The sequence below is a fragment of the Cynocephalus volans genome, chromosome 12, assembly GCF_027409185.1.
Source record: "Cynocephalus volans isolate mCynVol1 chromosome 12, mCynVol1.pri, whole genome shotgun sequence".
Taxonomy (NCBI): domain Eukaryota; kingdom Metazoa; phylum Chordata; class Mammalia; order Dermoptera; family Cynocephalidae; genus Cynocephalus; species Cynocephalus volans.
The window spans coordinates 6687576-6707825 of record NC_084471.1 but is presented as its reverse complement, the minus strand read 5'-3'; the positions used below and the strand labels follow the sequence as shown (position 1 = coordinate 6707825).

The 20250-nt window shown below is 50.4% G+C and overlaps 1 protein-coding gene and 1 pseudogene across 1 annotated transcript in view; both read right to left on the bottom strand.

Annotated features, from left to right (window-relative positions):
• Positions 1 to 656: 656 nt before the first annotated feature.
• SHISAL1 (shisa like 1) overlaps positions 657 to 20250 on the bottom strand; it is a 73949-nt gene continuing 54355 nt past the window's right edge. The window contains exon 5 of the mRNA XM_063076396.1: positions 657 to 711. Coding sequence (XP_062932466.1) covers position 711 — 1 coding nt within the window. The 3' untranslated portion in view covers positions 657 to 710. The remainder of the gene's footprint in view (positions 712 to 20250) is intronic.
• Positions 9372 to 11436, bottom strand: LOC134360910 (serine/threonine/tyrosine-interacting protein-like; annotated as a pseudogene).

Genomic DNA, 20250 nt, shown 5'->3' with positions numbered 1-20250 from the left:
CAACCCTGACTGGCATCTTCAAATCCCCAGGGCCCCCGAGACACATGGGTCTGTCCCTGTGCCCAGCCAACTCCATCTGGTTCGCAGTTGCTGGCTGCAGCAAGCAGCTTTAGCCCCAGACCCCGACATGGGCAAGAACCTCCAGCTACGTGGTGACCCATGCCAGTCAGAGAACTTGAGAGAAGGAACCACAATGAAAACCAACCAACCAAACAAAAAGAACACCCTGAATCACACACGCACGCACACACACGCACACACATCACATTCAATATTCTGACACAGAGAGGCCCGGGGACCACAGCCGGAGGGAGCAGAGGCGAGGGAAGCCTCAGTTCTGGAACCACCGGTATGACTCACAGGCCTGCATCCTTCTGGCTCAAGGTGGCCAGAGCAGCTTCGTGTTGGTCATCCTGAGTCCACAATGAGTCACCTCGCAGAAGCCACCCGCCCAAAATAGAACTATTGCTTGTGGACAGGTGGCTCAGAATTCCCTCCCCTGCACCCCCGGCCCCCACCCCTGAGTTTGCTCCTAATCTCTGAAGTCCATGGAAGGGGGTTTTGGGCATAGGCAGCATTTCCTCCTCCATCACCACCGCCGCCAGTGCCTCGGCTCTTGCAGGCGTCTCTGTAGAAGTTGTTCTTCTCGGAGGCTGCGCCGGGTGCTTTGGATCTTACCTCCCCCATCCTGAGGCACGGCAAAAGGGTTTTCTGGGGGAAGCAGAAGGAAACAAAATATCACATGATGTCTCCTCCATGGGGACTTCCTGGGGGCATTTGTCTAGGGCTTCAGTGCCTGGAGAAGCTGGATCTTCTCTGAGCACATAGACTTTGTTTTCTGGGCAGGGTGAACCATGGGACTGTAAGACTGGAAGCAGTACAGGAAAATTTGCTATCATGATGGTTCCATATAGCACTAGAGCCCCTGGCCCATGCAATAAGACAAGAAAACAGCATCGAGTGTCAGGACTAGACTCGAACCAAAATTGCAATTAATTGCAGATAATTTATATAGACAATCTAACAGAATCAACAGACTAATTATTCAGAGTACAGGTACAAAGATATAATTTTCAATCGGTAAGATATCAAATTAACTTACTCAACAGTGTTCCTCCCTCAGCAGTTACCAGTGGATGGTATGTCTTGGTTTGGTACAGTCCCAGTTAATAACTGTTGTTCTGACATAATTTTTAACATTATTCCCCTTCTACCCTCAAAGGTATCCTGATTTGGGTAATAAATCATATGGTCACTCTTGCTATAAGAAACTAAACAATTAAAAACAGATACAGCTACTGTAATTATAACAACAAAAACCATGATGTATCTTGGAATCACTTCACTAGATGTGACCATATCCTACAAAGCAATGGAGAAGAAATGAAGGCATTCCTGGAAACGGGATAGGCCAGCACACCAGAGGGGCAGGATCAGGGGTGTAGAAACAGGTTTGTGTGTCACTTATAGCTTTATTGGCAAAGTCAAGTTTCACATACGACAATGAGAAACAGAAATACACACTTCATGTGTGGCAGGCACCATGAGTCCCCAGTCCTATATTCATTATAGGAGCAATTGCTCATTCAAAAATACTCACCTTCCCAGGCTCCCTTTCAGACAGAAGTGGCCACATGACCCACTCTGGCCAATGCCATGTAAGTGGGAGTCTCTTGGGAAGAGGATATGAATCTGGGGGAAGATGAGCCCTTGTGCAAGCCAAAGAATGAAGGACCCTTCCTGACACAAGTGTAATGGAAAGCAGGGAGAAGCTTGGTTCCGGTGGCAGTCCTGGACTTCCCAATTGTACACAACTGCAGCTGGGTTTCTGCTATTTGCACTACATGACAGTTCTTCACTGATAAATCATCTTCAACCAAACTTCAGTGCATGATAGCAGGGCAAGTGGAGCAGCCGAGGGAGGGGCTCTGACAGAGCCAGTAAAGCCCATCCCTCCAAAGTAAGCAAGACACCAAAGGGCAGAGCCAGCCCTCCACCATTTGCATCAATGGGAATGTGGGCATGGGCTCAGGATGAGAGACTTAATGGGGCCATCTCCTCTGCTTCACAGAGCAAAGCCAGGTCCAGGGAATCTCCTATCACCTGCATTATTTTTCTCCATAGCACATATCCCTATCCAGTGTACCACATACATACAGTATATATATATATATATATATATATATTATTTGTATAGTTACTATCTGTTTCCCCTGACTAGAAAGTGAACTGCAAGAGGGCCAAGGTGACTGTGTGTTTGCTCACTGCAGTATTGCCAGGGTCTAGAACAGTAACTGCACACAGTAGGGGACTAATAAATATTTGTTGAATGAATGAACCAAGAACTTAAACACCAGATGAACCATCTTTCAAGCATAAAATCAACAGAAAAACTTGTTGAAAATATTTCTGAAGCATAAGTTCCCATGAACCCTTCTTAAATAAATTACTGGAGGACATACTTAGGAGAACTAAGGGTAAATGTAGAAACTGTGGCAAAAGGACTGGCAATGAGTATAGAATCTGTTTAAACTGTAGGACTACATCTGAAACAAATCTAAGGATTATGACTATTACAGAAAAGAATGAAACAGAAAACAGAAAAATAATAAGTAGGAGAGGTGGAGATAAGAAGGAGGGAGGTAACAGAAGAAAAGTATGTCTTGTTCATTTACAGTTTGGGGGTATAAAGAATTGTTTAGAAGTTTAAGTAAAACTAGAGGTACACAAGTAAATATAAAAAATAATATAATCAACTAAAATAATTAGGTGGAAGGGAGAGAAGGGGAGGAAATGTAGAAAGATTCTAATTTTGACATTGTTCATAGTAGGAAGAAAATAAACATTGTCTAAAGAAATAAATGATTAAGGGTACATTATAATCATGGGATCAAAATCACAGGTTTTCAAATTATCAGAAGACATATGCAAAAAACAAAACAAAGAAAACAAATGGTAAAAATTGACAACCTCTACAAAAGCTATAAAAGCAGAAAGTATATCTTAAACTATGAAGACAGAACTAAGACCAAATGTATCTGCCATATCAGTAAATGTTAATGAGCCATACATACTTGCTAAATGGAAAAAAAACCCTCTCAGACTGGATCACAAACAAAATGCACTGAAAGTAGAGTGATTCAGAAAGGTTTATTATAAAAGGAGAGGCAAATGATGAAAAAGTTCTGGAGATGGATGGTAGTGAAGGTTGCACAACAATGTGAATGTACTTAATGCCACTGAACTGTACACTTAAAAATGGTTAGAATGGCAAATTTTATGTTATATGCATTTTACCACAATTAAAAAAATAGGCAGAAGCATAACAAATAAATGCAAATCGAGGGAAACCACGGGAACATAATCTGAATATCAGACAAAGTTGATGTCATGGCAAAAAATATTGAATGGGAAAAAGAAGGGCACCTGTGTGAGGGTCAAGGATGAAAGTCATCATGAAGATCTTACAATAATGAAGACTTATGCACCAAATAACATTGCCTCAATATTCATAGAGAAACAATTGCTGGAAATTTATGAAGAAAAAGTCAGAATATGCTTGCATTAGTGCACTTTAGTTCATATCTCTCAGTCTGTTATGGATAAAGTTGGCAAAAACATAGAGAGGATGTAGGGAGCCAACTAATCTAATTAATGACTGTGTGTGTGTGTGTGTGTGTATGCGTGTGTGTGTGTTACACAGAATCTACTTTCTATACAAATGCTCTTGAAAATGCACACACACCAAAAATGACTATCAGGCCTCAAAAAAGTACATTCCAAAAAGTAGAAATAACTCAACATTCTCTAATAACAATATCCTAGATTTTGAAAGTATTAACAACAAAACCACAAAACAAAACAAATTCTACCACCAAGAAGTTTATTAACTCTTTAAAATAACTCATGAGTCAAAGAGAGAGCAAAAAATAAAAATTGCAGTACACTAGATAATAACAAAAATAAAAATGTTATTACATTTCAGAGCCTGTAGGATGCAGCCAAGAAATTGCTCAGAGGAAAATTCATAGCCTTAAATACTGATCTTATTAGTAAACAAGAAAACATGAATTAATCATCCAACTCAAAAAGTTAGAAAAGAAAACCAAGGAAGGCATAGGATATCAATAGATAAAGTAGAACTGAAATTGAGTTAAAAGAAGCAAAAGGAAGAAAATAATAAATTAATCCAATAACTGGTTCTTTGAAAAATAATGAGACATGTTTAACTGTTGTTGAATATAATTAAGTGTAATAAACAAGACATAGAAAGGGAGGTGACTGCTTGGAAGGATTATCTGTACTTTTGCTCTTCAACTCTACTTCTCCACTATGCCTTAACCTCTCCCAACAAAGTTAGAGCTTTTGCTCTAACTGTGGAACTTTCTCTTGCCAAGGTTACCAAAGACTTCCATGCAGCTAAATCCAGTGGTCAAATCTCAGTTCTGCTTTCACTTGTCCTCTCAGCAGCATTGACTCAAGTGATGACACTTCCTGTTTCCAGGACACTCCAGCCCCCTCTCCTGCTTCTTTGACTGTGCATGCCCTGCTTGTTCCTCCTCATCCTCCCACCCTCCTCTCCCCTCTCCATCTCTAATCAGTCCTGAGGAGCTCATCTCCTCCAAGGACTTAATCACCACCTATGTGTTGATGCCTCTTCTGCCTCAAACTCTCACCTAAACTCCACGCTTATAGTTAATTTGTGCACTTGCCATCACCAACAGCATATTTAATAGACATCTGAACTTAATATGCCCCAGAGTAAAATCCCAATCTTCCTCCCCAAACCAGCTTTTCCCATAATTTTCCTGACGTCAACAAATACAGCTCTTCTGCCAGTTGCTCATGTGGGATCCTGTAGCCTTCTTTGGCTTGTCTCTTTCTCTCACACTTCACATCCAATCCATTAGAAAATCCTGTTGGCTGTTCTTCAAAATATGTCCATGAACCTTGCCCTTCCTGCTGCCTCCACTGCTCCTACGGTGGTCCAAGACAGAGGGATTCCTGCAGTGGCCTCTTCACCAATCAACCCTTTCCATCTATTCTCAACACAGCAGCCAGAGGGTTCCTGTGAAAACCTAAGTCAGATAAGGTCACCCTTCTGCTCAAGACCCTCAGTGGCTCCCATTTCACTCAGAGTAGAAGCTAAAGACCACCCCCCTCCACCAACACTCTGCTCCATCCCTTACTCGTCTCCCTTTAGCGTACTCGCTCCAACTGTGATGGTTCACTTGTGTCAACGTGACTGGGCCATGGGGTGCCCAGATGTTTGGTCAAACATTATTCTGGGTGTGACCATGAGGGTTTTTTCTGTACGAGATTAACATTTGAATCAGCAGGCTGAGTAAAGAAGGCTGCCCTCCCAGTGTGGATGCGCCTGGTCCAATCCACTGGAGGCCTGAATAGAACAAATAAGCTGAGTAGGAAGAGAATCCATCATCTCTCTGCCTGACTGTCTTTGAGCCAGGACATCGGTCCTCTCCTGCCTTCTGTCTCAGATTTGGACTGGAACTTACACCACTGGCTCTCCTGGGTCTCAGGTCCTTGGTTCTAACTGGATCTGTACCATTGGCTCTCCCAGGTCTCCAGCTTGCTGACTGCAGATCTTGGTGCTTCTCAGCCTCCATAATTGCATGAGCAATTCCTTATAGTATATCTGTTTATATATGTATATATCCTATTGGTTCTGTTTCTCTGGAGAACATTTTTCTAAAAAAAAAACAATTTTATTTTTTTCTTTGTACACGTTAATGGGCTACAGTTTGTTGTTTCAATACGTGCGTTTATTGTATAATGATTCATTCAGAACAGTCAGCCTATCCATCACCTAATCTCTGGAGAGCTTTGACTAACCCACCATCGTAGCAAATGATCCTGTCTCTTCTCCCAGAAAAACCATGGCTCATTCCCTCTCTTCTTCAAGTCACCTTTCCAGTGAGACCCTCCCTGATCACTCTGTTTAAACTTGTGCTCGATCTCAAACTCCTTCCCTGCTTGCCTATTGTGTATCTCCATAGCACTTATCACCACCCAACAGTCCACATATTTCACATATGTATTTTAAAAACTGCCTGCAGTCTCCATAAGGGGAGGGCTTTTCACTGGTCTTGGCCCACTACTGCACCCCCACGGCCGATAACGATGCCTGGCACGGAACAGACACTCATTAAGATGAGTCGATCCAACAATGAGAGCAGAGCAGAGGAGACGACCTGCTCAGCTCCATCCAACTCCATCAGGAAGCACCAAGGAAATGGACAAATTTCCAGGGAAATAGAAATCACCCAAAGGATCCAGGAAGGGAGACTCTAAACAGACCACCTGCCAAGAGGAAAAACAGAAACTGTCAAACAGCTAATCCAAAGTCTACAATAAGAGAGATGTAAATTAAAGCCATAATGAGAAACTATTCCAGAGCACGGACCAAGGAAGCCTCCACGTCCCTTCACTCATCGCACTGACAAAGATCAAAAAGGCCGGCGCACCACGTGCGAGGGTCGGAGGGACTCTGGGTGACCTCTGTGGAAGGCAATTGCGGCTCACCAGCGTCAGGACGCACACGCTGCTGGCCCTGCCGTCGCTCTTACTTACCCTGCAGATCTGCTCGCAAGGGCGACACAGACACGGCAATGAGGGTCAGAGCAGGGGAGTGGGATCGATGAGATGCGCATCGGGAGGACACGAGTTCAAAAGCAGTGGCTCCCATACGGTGCAGAGCGATGCGGGCACCAGAGAGGCCCAGGCAGCTGCGTGAACCCAGTGCTCGGACACCTCCCGTTCACTGCGCTCCTTCCCAGGTGCCGCCATCGAGACTTGTGGCATTAGTGCCATTTACATGCTGAGGTCTCTCCCCTGAACTTTAGCCTTGACTTTCCAGCCACCTCCTGGGTGTCCATCCCCTTGGACGCCTTACAGGCATCTGGGGCTTAGCATGTCCAGCACCAAAGTCCTGCGCTGCCCTCTCAACTCTTCTGGCTGCCAGCAGCTCCCTCCTTCCAGCAGCTCGGGTCTGGAAGGCTTGCAGCCATCCCTGACTCCTTCCTTCTTTCACACCCTGGCCCATGTCTCAGCCAGTCTGTGTGGTCTGAATAGGGAACAAATCTCTGAAGAAATGCTTCTGCACGGTAATCAGGGAGATAAAATTCATGACACAAAACCCTGCGGTAAACTGTGGACTCTGATTAATAACATTGCATTAGTTCATCAGTTGTAACAAATGGGCCAGTGATACAAGATGCTAGTTAATAACGGGAAATGGGGGGGAGGGGGGGCAGGGGACCTGAGGGGGGACACGGTAACTTTCCGTTTTTCAATTTTTCTGTAAACCTAAAACTGCTCTAAAAAATAAAGTTTACTTATTACATAAAAAAGCAAGAAATGTATAAGACAGCAATATGTTACTTTATACCCATCAGATCAGCCAAAATTAGAACATCAGATAATTCAAAGGTGGGGAAACATGTGGCAAAGGGGACCCGCTGCCCTGCTCTGCTGGTGACCCAGCGACCCCCCACTGCATGCGCTCCCCACAGAAGCCCTGGAGCTGGTGGACGGGGTAACCGGCCACCCTTCTCGGCAGGTACCGTGTAAGTGCGGGCTTCTATACGGTTCTCAGAGGGGAGGAAGCAGGCGCTCAAAAGGCAGGATGGATAGATCTTTGGCAGCCCAGTACCGTTATGAAAGGAGGAAACACCCGCACGCTCCCAGGATTGCTATACAATTTGCAAGAGCTGGACACAGAGCCATGGGTTAGAGTGGGGTGGGCAGGGGTGGGTGTGGACAGTCGTGGGCATTGGGGGTGCGGGGGCGGGATACAGTAAGGGACCCATCCCGGCCACTGCTGCAGGAGCCATGGACCACGAAGTGTGACCGGCTCAACATTCTGGACCTGAGGTTTGAAAAACAGAACCAAGCCTGGCTGACTTGACCACGGGGCTGAGACACTAACGGGACACAAGGCAAGTGGGTCCTGCAAGACGGAGGAAGAGGAAGGGAAGAGCTCCAGCCCTGTGTTCTCACCCCGCACACTGTGTTCACAGTGGGAAACTTGAAGTTGGGTGGGCATAAGGTAGAAACATCCAGAGAGGCCTGGGGAAGCCTGAAACCAGTAGGAGGGGGGAGACCACTAGCCCCTGGCTGGATGCACATGGGGAGGCGCAGACATTCTCATATCAAGGGAGGTGAGTGGGGAACAGAAGACGGGAAAGGACGTGGTTTGCATTAATACAAGTATGTGTGCCAAAATAGAGAAGACGACTCAAGGTTCTGCTGTCTTTGGGGTGGCTGGATCACAATGTCAGAACTTCAGCTTAAGGTGGCCTGACCTGAGAACCCATCTCCAACTCCTGTGCCACACAGCCACATTAGTGGGGAAAGAGAAAGGGGAGAAAGTGACATGGATTAATTCTCTGCTCAGGACCAGCTAATGATTCAGACTCTGGCCTTGGAGACCCTGTCTGGAGGGGCAGACAGTGACGTCATGCTGGCAAGTGCTGGGACAGCAGGAGCACAAGGGTCTGAGGGAAAAGGGACAGAGAACCAGATGAGGCTTGTGGAGGAAGTCTGGTGTGTTGTCCAGTCTTTGCTTAGTATTGCCCAGGAACATTGAGATCACTACGTCATGACCCGTCCCCCCTGCCTTTTTTGTTTGTTTAAAGTAATAACTTTATATCATGCAAATAAATTTCAGGTATGAAAAGTACATTACTGCGATAATTCCCCTTAGCAAGTCCAAAATTCTTGACTTATAATAAAACTGTGAAGTGTTAAAAATAATAATAAAAGGAATAAAACCATCAGATGCAGAGTTCCAGTATCTTCTCAAAACGATGCTGAACGAGTTGCACAGAAACACATCTGGAAGCGACACAAAATGAAAAGAAACCACTTGTGTTTTTACCATTTGACATTATTATTGTCACTAGGACTTCCTCCTTCTCAAATAGAAATTCACACCCTCTATAATGTTTGCATTGGGTTAAATGTCCCCCCAAAACTTACTTCCCACTGTGACTGTTTTAAGAGGGTGGGAGATCCTATTGTGGTAGTTGAAAGGTGGAGCCTTGAAGAGGTGATTGGATGGTAGGACCGTGCAGCAGTGAATGGATTAATAGTGGTGGTCAGGGGCGTGGTTCTGAGGGCTTTAAAAGAAGAGCTGGAAGAATCTTTCCCTCTCTCTGCTCCACTATTTTCTGCCGTGTGACACCCTGCATTGCTGGAAAGCCACCACCAAGGAAGACTCACCAGATGTGTGCACTGGACTTTGAACTTTCCAGCCTCTGAAACTCTAAGCAAAAAATTTGTTTTCTTAAAAATTACCCAGTTCCGGGTATTTTGGTATAAGCAATGGACACGGAAATGTCGCTGTTTGGTCAGTCATCCTGTGCAGTCACCACTCGCACGTTTCCAAGTCATCTTCATCTTCGTTTGTTCTCTTCCAACTGTCTGTGACACCAGAATGCACAGATAACGACCTTTCTATCCAGAGTGGCGACATCATCTGTACTGTGAATTTTGCTAGAGGGCTTCACATCTTGACGCTGTGCACAAATCCAGCATGAGGATGAACACAAACCTTCTTTCCTGAGCACGAGCAAATGTGCCTGTACTTCATTGCACGTGTTTCCACCACGTGTGAGAGATAACAAAGCAGCACTTCTGGAGATGCCTGTGTTTCCACGGACATGAACGTTTCCTGCAGATTGTAAGCTCCATCAATAAATTCTTTAGTCATAGGGAAAAACATATTATATTTTCAACTGGATTATCTGCAATATCCAAGACTAGACATGTAGGTCATTGTGGAAAGTTTGCTTTCATAAGGTTTGCTTCAAGATTTTGTTATGTGCCTATTACATGGGTCATTCCACGTTTCTGTAGCATAGGTAGCAGAGAAGAGTTGCTTAATAAAGCCTCTTGGTGAACCTAACCTACAGTTCATATCTTGCTTTTCAGAGCAGAAGAAGATGGGCCTAAGAACAATCCAGGCAAAATTCCCTGCATCTCCTGTGTCACGGTCCACTCCTCGGTGTCTTCTCTGCGCCGTGGGAGGGAGGGCAGCCCCAGCTACACACCCTCCACGGTTCTGGCCTGTGGGCTGGTGCGTGGGGGAGATGAATTAGCCGCCGGCCCCGACCCTAGTGGTGGCGGGTGGCAGCGAAAGGACAGAGGGCCGGTGGAGCAGAGGGCCGGGCTGCAGGCTTACAACTAACAGCTGCTGGGGCTCCTTGGCCCTCCCCCCGTCTCCGCGCCCCTCCTGTTCCCTATCAAGCTGCTTGGTTAGCGGGAAAATTTTTATAATGGGGCCAAATCCCCTCGTGGTTCACAGCCCAGCTCTCCCCTCCTCGGCCCGGGTGGCCCTTCCGAGCTGAGGGTGACAGCAGCAGTCTCCCTCTGGCTCACCTCTGCTGCTGTGGGTGGGGAGGGCTCCGCATTCTGGGTGGAGGCGGCATCACCCTGACCTTGGCCGGAGCCTCCACATGGCTGGCCCTGCTTCTGGTCCAGGCCAGACTTTGCATTTCCCAGAGCAGTTTCCCTGGAGGACAAAAGCTGCCCTAGTCACTCCCTAGAGACACACTTTTGTTTGGGGATGACAAGCACAAAATCCAGGAGGGTGGACCCTCGAGGTATTGATGGGGCTCTTTTTCTCATGCTGGGCAGTGGGACACGGTGTTTGCTTCATTATTTCTTATACTATATAGATAATGTATATTGTTTTGCACAGTATGAAATATTTCAAAATCAATAACAGCAAAGAAATCCCATTCTACTCTGGTTTCATAGAGGGCAAAGTGTGGATGCCTGAGCTGGGACGTCAGGGCCCCTCACTGCCGGAATGCTGCTGCTGTTTCTGGTTTCAAGGCCTCCGCTCCGCAGGACTCTGCAGGAAGCCTCCGTGTGCTCTCCGCACTGCTGTGAACACCCTCCCCTTTCTCCACCTGCCGACCTCCTGTGCATCCTCCAAACCCTCACTCCCTGGGCACCCTTCTGCGCAGCTGGTCTGACCCCCACGGGCCTTGGTAACATTCTGTTCCACACAGCACTGCAGAGCAGCCGGGCAGTGATGACCACTAGCCTCCGAGTCAGGAAGGTCTAGGCTCAGATCCCGCCTCTGCTCCTCAAAGGCTGTGTGACCCTGGGCAAGTCACTTAACCTCTCAGGGCCTCGGGCATCCACCTGCTGTCACTCCAGGCCTGCAGGAACATCCTCACTGCTGACCAGCAGGACTTTCACCGCTGTGGACACCTCCTGGCCAGGAAACAGCTCTGGCTTGGCGCCTCTGGACATAGCCCAGCCCATTAGCCCCACTGCAGGCCCGCTGATGGCCTTCTGGAAGGAATCTTTGGCAGATGTCAACTTTTGTTCTGCTTGCATGGCAACCACACCTGGGCCATGCAGGGAGCTGTAGCCCCCAAGTGTAGGAAGCTGTCCCTGCATGGCCACCTCCTGTCACTGAGCCAGCCTGCCCCTGACGCCAGGGACACCTTCTCCTGGGCACTGTGCTGGTCACCCAGCCCCTCACTGCCACCCATCCTGTGGAAGCGAGGCCCAGGGCCACCAATGCTCCCTTCTCTCAGTGTCTACTCAGTGACCTCTCCCACTAGGCCTTCCAGAAGCTATCCAGGTGGCATCTTCTCCAGCCAGATTCTGAGCTGGTGGGGCAGCTGCACCAGGACCCAAAAGCAAGAGCAGCAGGTCTGTGCTGTGTCAGTGGCAGTGTCTGGGGGTCCTGAGGTTCTGGCCTGAGCATAGTTAGTGAGCACGATGCGGAGAGCACAGGGGAGGAACCACCTAGGCCAGAGCCATCCAGAGGATCACAGCGGGTGTGGCCACCGCTGCACAAGATGCTCCTGGCAGGGTCGAGTCTGGAGAGGCAGCAGCCACCCAGGCCTTCAACTGCCAGGCAGAGGCATTTGGATGTGATCCCAGGGCTCTGGGGAGCTGACATGGAAGATCATTCCTAATTCTAATAAAGGCAAGAATTAGGGCCGATATGTGCCAGGCATTGTTCCAAGCATGTTCCCTGCATGCATAGTCTCAGTTCTCTCCACGACTCTATGAAGTGGGGGCCATTATTCTCTGCAATTTACCACTGAGGAAACTAAGGCTTGGAGAGGTCATATAACTTGCCTGGGGTCACGTACCTAGTTAGAGGAGAGCCTGGATCCCAGCCTGTGCTGCTAACCCCTGGGCAACACAGCCATCCCTCTTGTACAGGGCAGTAGCCTGGGCAGGCTGGGGACCAGGAGGCAAGCTGGGTGGAGGCCATGGCCCACCAGGATGAGGAGGGTCTGCAGCTGGCAGGACCGGTGGGTGGGCTGGCGGCTGCAACCTAATTGAGAAGACAGGACAGAGCACCTGGCAATTTGAATAACAATGAAAGCTTCCAGAACGCTGAGAGAGTCTGTAACAATAACCATTCCTGCCGACAAAAGCAGAGGAGTCACGAGGCACAACATGACTAATCTCCAGGTGAACCGTAGACAAACTGTTCTTCAGCAGTGAGAAGAGCTCACATTTATCTAGTGCTGAATATAGGCTGGGTGTGGGGCTAGGAGCTTTCAGCACGTTTTTCTACTGAATTCTCACAGCAACCTGAGAAGTGGAGACTCTATTAGCCATATTTCACAAAGGTGTCCCTGCAGATGATGCTGGGGGTAAGATGCAATCCCATGGAGGCCAGTTCGAAATCCCTGAGGACAGAGCTCTTTGCAGCTACTGCATAAGCTGTGGTCATGGAGGGCTGCCTGGAGGAGGTGCTGTTTGCGTGACGAAGCACACAGTGGAGAATGAAACGCAAGCACTGGGAAAATGCCACATAGAACTACAATGAGCCGCCCTACACACCCACCCAGATGGCCCAGATGATACAGACTGATGACACCATGCACTGGTGAGGAGGCAGAGCTACAGGGACTCTCATGCATTGCTAGTGGGAGTGCAGAATAGCTCAGCCACTTAGGACCACTGGCTGGCAGGGTATCCTAAAGCTGAGCATGTGTCTGTCCTGTCACCCTATGTATACACCTGTGCAGCTACACTAACGGCCCCCAAAGATGTCCCTGTCCTAATCCCCAGAAGCTGTGACTGTTCCCTTACACCACGAAAGGGGCTCTGCTGATGTGATTAGGTTAAGGATCTTTGGGGGGTGGGAATTATCCTGGATTATAATAAGGGTCCTTAAAAGAGGAAGGTGAGAGGGTCAGAGTCAGAGAGGGAGATGTGAGGATGGAAGCAGAGGTCAGAGAGATGCCGCTTCTGGAGGGGGCCGTGAACCAAGTGATGGGGGCGGCTTCTAGAAGCTGGACTCACCCCTACAGCCTCCAGAAGGAACAGTTCTGCCGACACCTCGATATTAGGTGTTCGTAAGCCTCATCTCAGACTGCTGCCCTGCAGAACTGTAGGGGATAACTTCACGATGTTTTAAGCCACTGAGTTTGGTAATTTGTTACAGCAGCTACAGGACACTAATACAACCACCAAGAGAGCTGTGTACATAAGTTCACCAGAAGACTTGGACATGAATGTTCACAGCAGCTTTATCTATAATGGCCAAAAAGTGGAACCCCTCTAATGTCCTCAGCAGGTGACTGGATAAACACACATGGTACCCCCATGCAATGGGATTCTACACAGCAATTAGAAGGAACACATACCAGGAAGGGTGAACTTTTTAGCTAAAATGTTGTGTAAAAGAAGCTTATACCAACCAAGTCCACTCTACAAAGCTCAAAAACAGGCAATGCCAATTAGGGGCTAGAGGTCAGAAGCGCAGTGTTACGGGGGCATGAGGAAGCCTTCTGGGGTGCTGGGAAGGTGGTGACCTTTGCCTGAGACTCAGCAAGCTTTACAAGTACGATGAATGTTCTTATGTACTTCAGTGCAGAAAGCATAACATGAGCCACCTGCCCTCCCCGCACAGGCCACCCAGTGCCGTGTCTGGTGTGCACCGCTGCTCCGTAGATATTTTCTGAAGGAACCAATAGAAGCCACTGCCATGTGACATCCCACCCCTTATGAAGTACACGGCATCACAGGTGCATTGCACCCATCTGGGTAAAAATGCCCCCCCTTTGTTTGCACAGCTTTGCCAGTTTACAAATATCTGCATGTACACCCTCTCCTTTGATTTCCACTCTGAGGCTGGGATTGGGTGTGACACCCCATTTCACAGATGAAGAACCTGAGGTTCGAGGGTGGGAGGAGACAAACATTGGTGAACAGACCTCCGCACCACAACCAGCCCCCTCTCCCCACTGAGCTCCCTCTCTGCTCTCTGACTCCAACCCTAGCGTCCTGGGTGGGCCCGATCGCATAAGTCCCTGATACAGCAGCTGGCCAGGGATGGTCCGTGATCCACACAGAACCAGGCAGGAAAAGCAAGGCGTGGTTCTGGCGCCTGCGTTTGAGCCAATGGGATGCTGATTTCACCTTTTCTGTGGAATTTGGATCTGGAAGCCTGTTCCTCCACCAGCTATTGGCATCTGATTTGTGATCCAGAGGGAGAGCAGGGCCCCAATCTCAGGAAAGTGGAGGTGAGAAATGCCAGGTCCTCTTCAGATGGACAGAGCTGCTGGATCAAACCTTTCTGGAAGTCTGATTCCTACTGGAGTGTTCAGTTACATGAATCAAATGTTCTCTTTATTCAGTAAGTCAGTCTGACTTAGGTTTGCTGTTGCCTGCAAAGCAGTGTCCTAACTGATAATTGTTTCTCAGCACACATCCAGTCTGGGGCCGGGATGGGGACCTGCTTCCTGGCCAGGGTGCCCTGTGTCAGCACCTGCCTTGTCAAAGCCCTGGCAGGCCTGTGGGGTCACCCGGTTCTTGTAACTTTGCTGGGAGGAAGGTAGGGATGATAACTCCATTTTATAGATGGGTAAATCGAGGCTTGGGGCAAGGCAGCCTGGGAAGAAGTTCTTCCTCTCTGGACCTGGCCTCAGCTTGCTGCATCCTTCTCCCGTGGTATCAGCTCGGCTCTGCAGGTCCCTTGGCCTCCCCCAAGTCCTGCAGAGACGCACAAGTTCCACGTCCCCAGAGCAAGCTTGTCCCTGGCCTGGGCTTCTCCGCATCACACACAGCTTCATTACATTCTTAGCTGCTGCAGGTGAGGGTGCTGGGACATGAGCAGGGTTCAGGTCCCTGCCTTGCCACTCCCAGTGTGATCCAGCACGTGGCCGATCCTCAGTATGAGTCACTCTTATCCTCAGCTGTAAGTCACCTTTCTCCACAAGCCTCAGTTTACTCATCTGCTAAGTGGAGATTTTTGCGAGGGTTACATGAGACGGTGCATATGAAGTGCCTCGCACGCAGGAAGCACCGACAGATGTACGTCTCATTAAGTGGGGGAAACAGCATTTCAAAAGGGGGTGGTAAGAGCCCCTGGGAATTTTTCTTTCATTTTTAGCAAGATGTTTGATGGGTCACCTAGATGAATGGAGATGGGCTGTGGCCGAGGTGCAGGGGAGGGAAGGAGAGGGAAGGGATGCACACGTGTGTGCGTGTGTGCATGTGCATGCATGCGTGTGAATGTGCATGTGTGCATGTGCCTGCACGCGCACTGCAGATGAGGATGCTTCTTGGGACCTGGGCATGATGTAGGTTCTCCCAGTGAAAGCCTCTCACTGGCTGTTTGTCTTGGACATGTCACATGGCCTCTCAGAACCTTAGTTTCCACATCCACAAAATGGCAAGATGCCACCTGCCCTGAGGGGCCATGGTGCGGGTGAAATGTCCGGTGCTCTCCAAACTGCCCCTTGTCCCCCAGTTATTGTTCACCGGGTCTCCAGGAAATATGACAAGCCATCAAAGCAAAGATCCCATGTGTGGACAAATTAGGGTTATTTGTGTTTTATAGGGCACCACATCATTCTGAAGAATTTAACATGAAACCTCACTTTCTATCATTAGGAAGGAAGCTGGCTGACATCCCGGCACATGCAGAAGACCAGGCAGTGGGGTGGGACGGGGGGAGGGGGTGGTGATGTCATTTGGTGCCAGCTACCCCCAGCGGCTTCTGACAGGCAGGAAGGTGCCTTGGTGTTTTCTTGGAGCCCACAGATTGCACTGTGGGACGGGGACACAGGGACGGCCTGCAGGGGCACTGTGGGAACAGCAGCAGAGGACGGGGCACCCTGCCTCTTGGCTGAGCCTGCTTCTCCTGTAGACACTCTCTTCTGGGGCTTCCAGACCCCACATCTTCCTGTGCTTCCTCCTGCCTCGGTGGGGGCTGCTCCTCCCCAGACTGCTTTGCCGATAGCCTCAGGTGCCTCAGACTCAAGACAAACCAAAGCCACACCTGCCCCAGGGTCCCCTCTTCCCAGCCGCTTGGTCTAGGGTCCCGGACATCCTCCTTGCCCCCCCCCACTTCCTTCCCATATTTCAACAAGTCCACCAGCCAGGCCTGTGACTCTGCCCCTGCGACTCGCCACCTCTGCTACCACCCCTCGCCCAAGCTGCAGGCAGCCCTGCCTGCGAGACAGTGGCAGCCTCCTTGGTGGACTAGCTTCCCCACTGACTGCCAGAGAAATTTGCTAAAATGGCAACGTGGGTCATGTTCCTCTCCTCAGGGGCTCCCCTGTCCCCAGAATAAGAAGCCCACTCCTCACCATGGCCCTGCACAATCAGACCCCGCCTGTGTCTCCCACCCTCCCCTCTGTCCCCACTTGTACCACCCTGACTTTCCTCCTGATGCCCCAGTGCCTTTGCACATGCTGCTCCCAGCGCCTGGACTGCTCCCCACTCCCACCGTGGTCTCCTCCTCCAAGCTGGGCAACTTCGCTCCTTCCCATCCTACAGACCTCAGCTGCCCAGAGAGGCAGGGGCTGGGTCATGGAGGGCTGTGAATGTCAACTGAGGGTCTGTCCCTGTCCTGCAGGCTGCTGGGAGCCTCAGAAGGGCTTACGGTGAGTATGGGGACTGGGGGCAGCTCTGGCTGTGGCAGCAGGTCCTCAGGGAACTGTGCCCGGCTCTGGGGGCTTCTGTTGCTCATGCCCTGCTCGTAGCTTCCTTCTCGACGCTCCACTCTCCTGACTTTCGGTAAGACTTGGGGCTTTTAAACATCCACATCCTAAAGGTTAATTTTTAATGCCACTTTGGTAAATATTTGATGCCGGTGCTTTAATGGGAGCCTGTGTTCTACATTAAATGCCACAAAGTGTTCCTTTTCATCTGCAGCCTCTGTCCGTAATCCCCCCGCCTCTGCTCTACAAAAATAAAGGCTCGCTCCTCTGCCTCCTGCTATGAATTTTTCAAAGCCTTTTTCACTTCCATTCTTGTCCCTGATGGGCACCTCCATTAGGCAGATAGCAGGTCAGAGAGGTTCTAAGTTGAAGGACACTGTAGACACCTTCAGTCCCTTCCCCCATCTTACACGAGGGGAAGGTGAGGCCGAGGAGGGACGTAGCCTGTGAGTCTGAGGTGCAGGGAGCCTAACAAGGTACCGGGGCTCCCAGCTCAGGCTCTGCTCCAGCCCTGGGACCCCGGGCAGGACTCACACTGGTCCCTGCCCTCACCCAGTCCCGTGGAAACAGACTATGCAGCTGTGGCTGTGACGGAGGCAGGCAGGAGGGAGAGGCGTCCTCCAGAGGAGGGAGGGAGGGCTCAGGAGGGACAGTGACTTCAGCAAGGTTGTGAGGGATGCGTAGGAGCTCCCCGAGGGGCAGGGCTGGGAACCCGGTAGGATGACTGGGCTTGGGTGAGCACCTCCCCGGCAGGGACGGGGTCTGATCCATTTTGTGTCCCCATCCCTGGCCGGGGGCCCAGTCTTCAGTCCATGTTTTATAAATCTTTGTGAAATGGATGTGCCTTCTGTCTATGGGGGAGTCTGCTCCTTGTCCTTGACCACCCATGGCTCCTGGTCCCACTGGCCCAGCACTGGCATGTCTCTGTGCTCCTCCGTCTGGGTGCTGACCTGGCCCCATTTCCGTTTGAGGCCCATCCCCCGCACCTACCTCCTGCCCTTGCGCCATGGCCGGGGGTGGGGTGGGCCGAGGCTTGATCCAGCGTCACCCCCAAGCATGCGAGCATGCGCACGCGTGCACACACACTTCATGCCGCACAGACCCTGTGCAATGCATAGACACACTCACCACACACCCCTAGTCTGTGCCTGTCCCACCCAGCACCCATGGGCAGAGGGCCTTTGTCTGCCATCCTTCTTGGGGCCTCCCTCTGCCCACAACAGGGCACACACTGGTCCCTCCTGGCGCCTCTTCATCTTCTGCTCACCCGTGACCTATCCTAGCTACTCAGGAGCCACGTCTGCCCTCGAGCCCCTCCCCTCGTGCCCACAGTCCTACTGCAGTCAGTGACAACACACCCACCACGTCCCCTCCAGCACTGTCCTCCCCGGCCAATGGCAACACCACGCGTCAGTCAGGCCAGACCCTCCAGTCGTCCTGGGCGCCCTCTCCCCTGTCCCCCATATCCAATAGGTCTATCTACTCTACATCCAAGATACTTCCTTGTGGCCACCTCTACCCTTGCCTGGGCACACGATGGCCTCCCTGGGGCCTCCCCGCCTCCACTCCTGCTTCCCTGCATCACTCTGCTGCAGTGGCCCCCGGGCTGTCACCAAAACTCCCACCGGACCAGTCACTGGCTGCTGAAAGCACTTGGATGGCTTCACGTTTTCCATAAACTAACGGACACGCTCTCCCCCACGTCGAGAGCTCTGTGTAACGGGGTCCCGTACTTCCTCCCTTCGCAAAGGCCCTTGGCTGTGAGATGCCCCATGGATAGCATAATGGCTTTGGGGAAGGAGGGAAGCAGCACTCTATTCAATGTGCACATCAGTTGGGGACACATCTGGATTGGAGACCCTGCAAGGTGACAAAGATGGGTGCCTTAGAGACACGTTGGTCCTGGCTGGGGTTCAGGCAGGGACATGGCAATTATGGGATGAAAGAAGGCATTGGTTCTAGGAACTCGAGTTTCCACGCTTGTGGGAGGAGCTGGGCAGTGAAGGTCCAGGAAGGAGAGTCAAAGGATCAGAGAAGCGTCACTCAGCAGCGCCAGGCAGGCGGGGGCGGCCTGCAGGAGAGGCTCCTGCCTCTGTGAGACACAGGAAAGTGTCCGCCAGGGTCTGCAGGCCTGAGTGAGCAGTCAGAAAGGACAGCTGGATGCAGATGAAAAACCTAAAGACACTCTCCAAGGCCCGAGGGCACCTGTGCCCCACCCCCGGTTCTGCCCTAGGAGACCACCAGCACCCAGAAACAGCTGCTCCCAGCCTCCTGAACCTCAGATAACTCCAGCCAGCCTCATAGGGAAGTGGATCCTGGAACACAGAGACCCTGGAGTAACCAAACTGACAAATGGAACAATCCAGCACAATATCCCCCTTTCAAATTCTGGTTGGATGACCTATGACATAAATCCTCAGCATCCTCAAACTGGGGGGCCACTCATGGAGCGGACAGAAAAAGGGAAAGAGGAGACATCAGGGGTCCTGCCAATGAGCGGAGCACCGGGCCAGGTGCTCCCCACAGCCCCAAGATCCCCTTGCTGTGTGGGGATTATTCACTCCACAGCTCAGAGAGGTGAAGCAGTTTGCCCAAGGACACACAGCTGGGCAGCGTGGAGCCTGGTGTGAGCTCAGCTCAGGGGAGGCCCTTGTTTTTGCCTGCCACCAGCAGCAGCACCCAGTGGTTCCTGAAGCCACCAGTCCCAGTACGTGGGGCATGCCAGAATCATTCCCAGAGTCACAGCCAAATCCATGTGGCAACAAGCTACCCCCAGCACCCTCAGGGGCGCCTTGGAAATAACAGGACAACTGTGCTGGAGCCAATTTACGAGGGGCAGGTGCCCTCCTGGCCCCCGGGCAGGCCTTGGTTTCCATCATTCTGACAGGAGCCGAAATGCGCATGTTGGGAGACGTTTCCTGCGCCAACAAGCATCTATTCTTGGAAGCAAATATTTTAGCAGTTAAGGCCAGAGTTTTAATGGTGGGGAGAATACAGAGGGAAAGATTCCACGGTGCACGCCGATGGAGATAAACTCCCTCCCTTGCCCTGCGCTGCCTGATCGGGGAGCTGGGCCTATTAAGAAGCCCTGAACTAAATTGCTTTTTGGAACATAGAAGCCCTCAGCCCAACTGCGCTTCTCTCTTTATGGTGATTGTGCTTTCTCCACATTACCCTTGCTGCAGCCCAGAGGGCAGTTATATGGAATTCCTGTCAAATCGACATAAAGGGATATCCTCCTTTCCTGGGCAGAGTTAATGATCCCCCAGATTCGCCTGGACCTTTGCAGAAA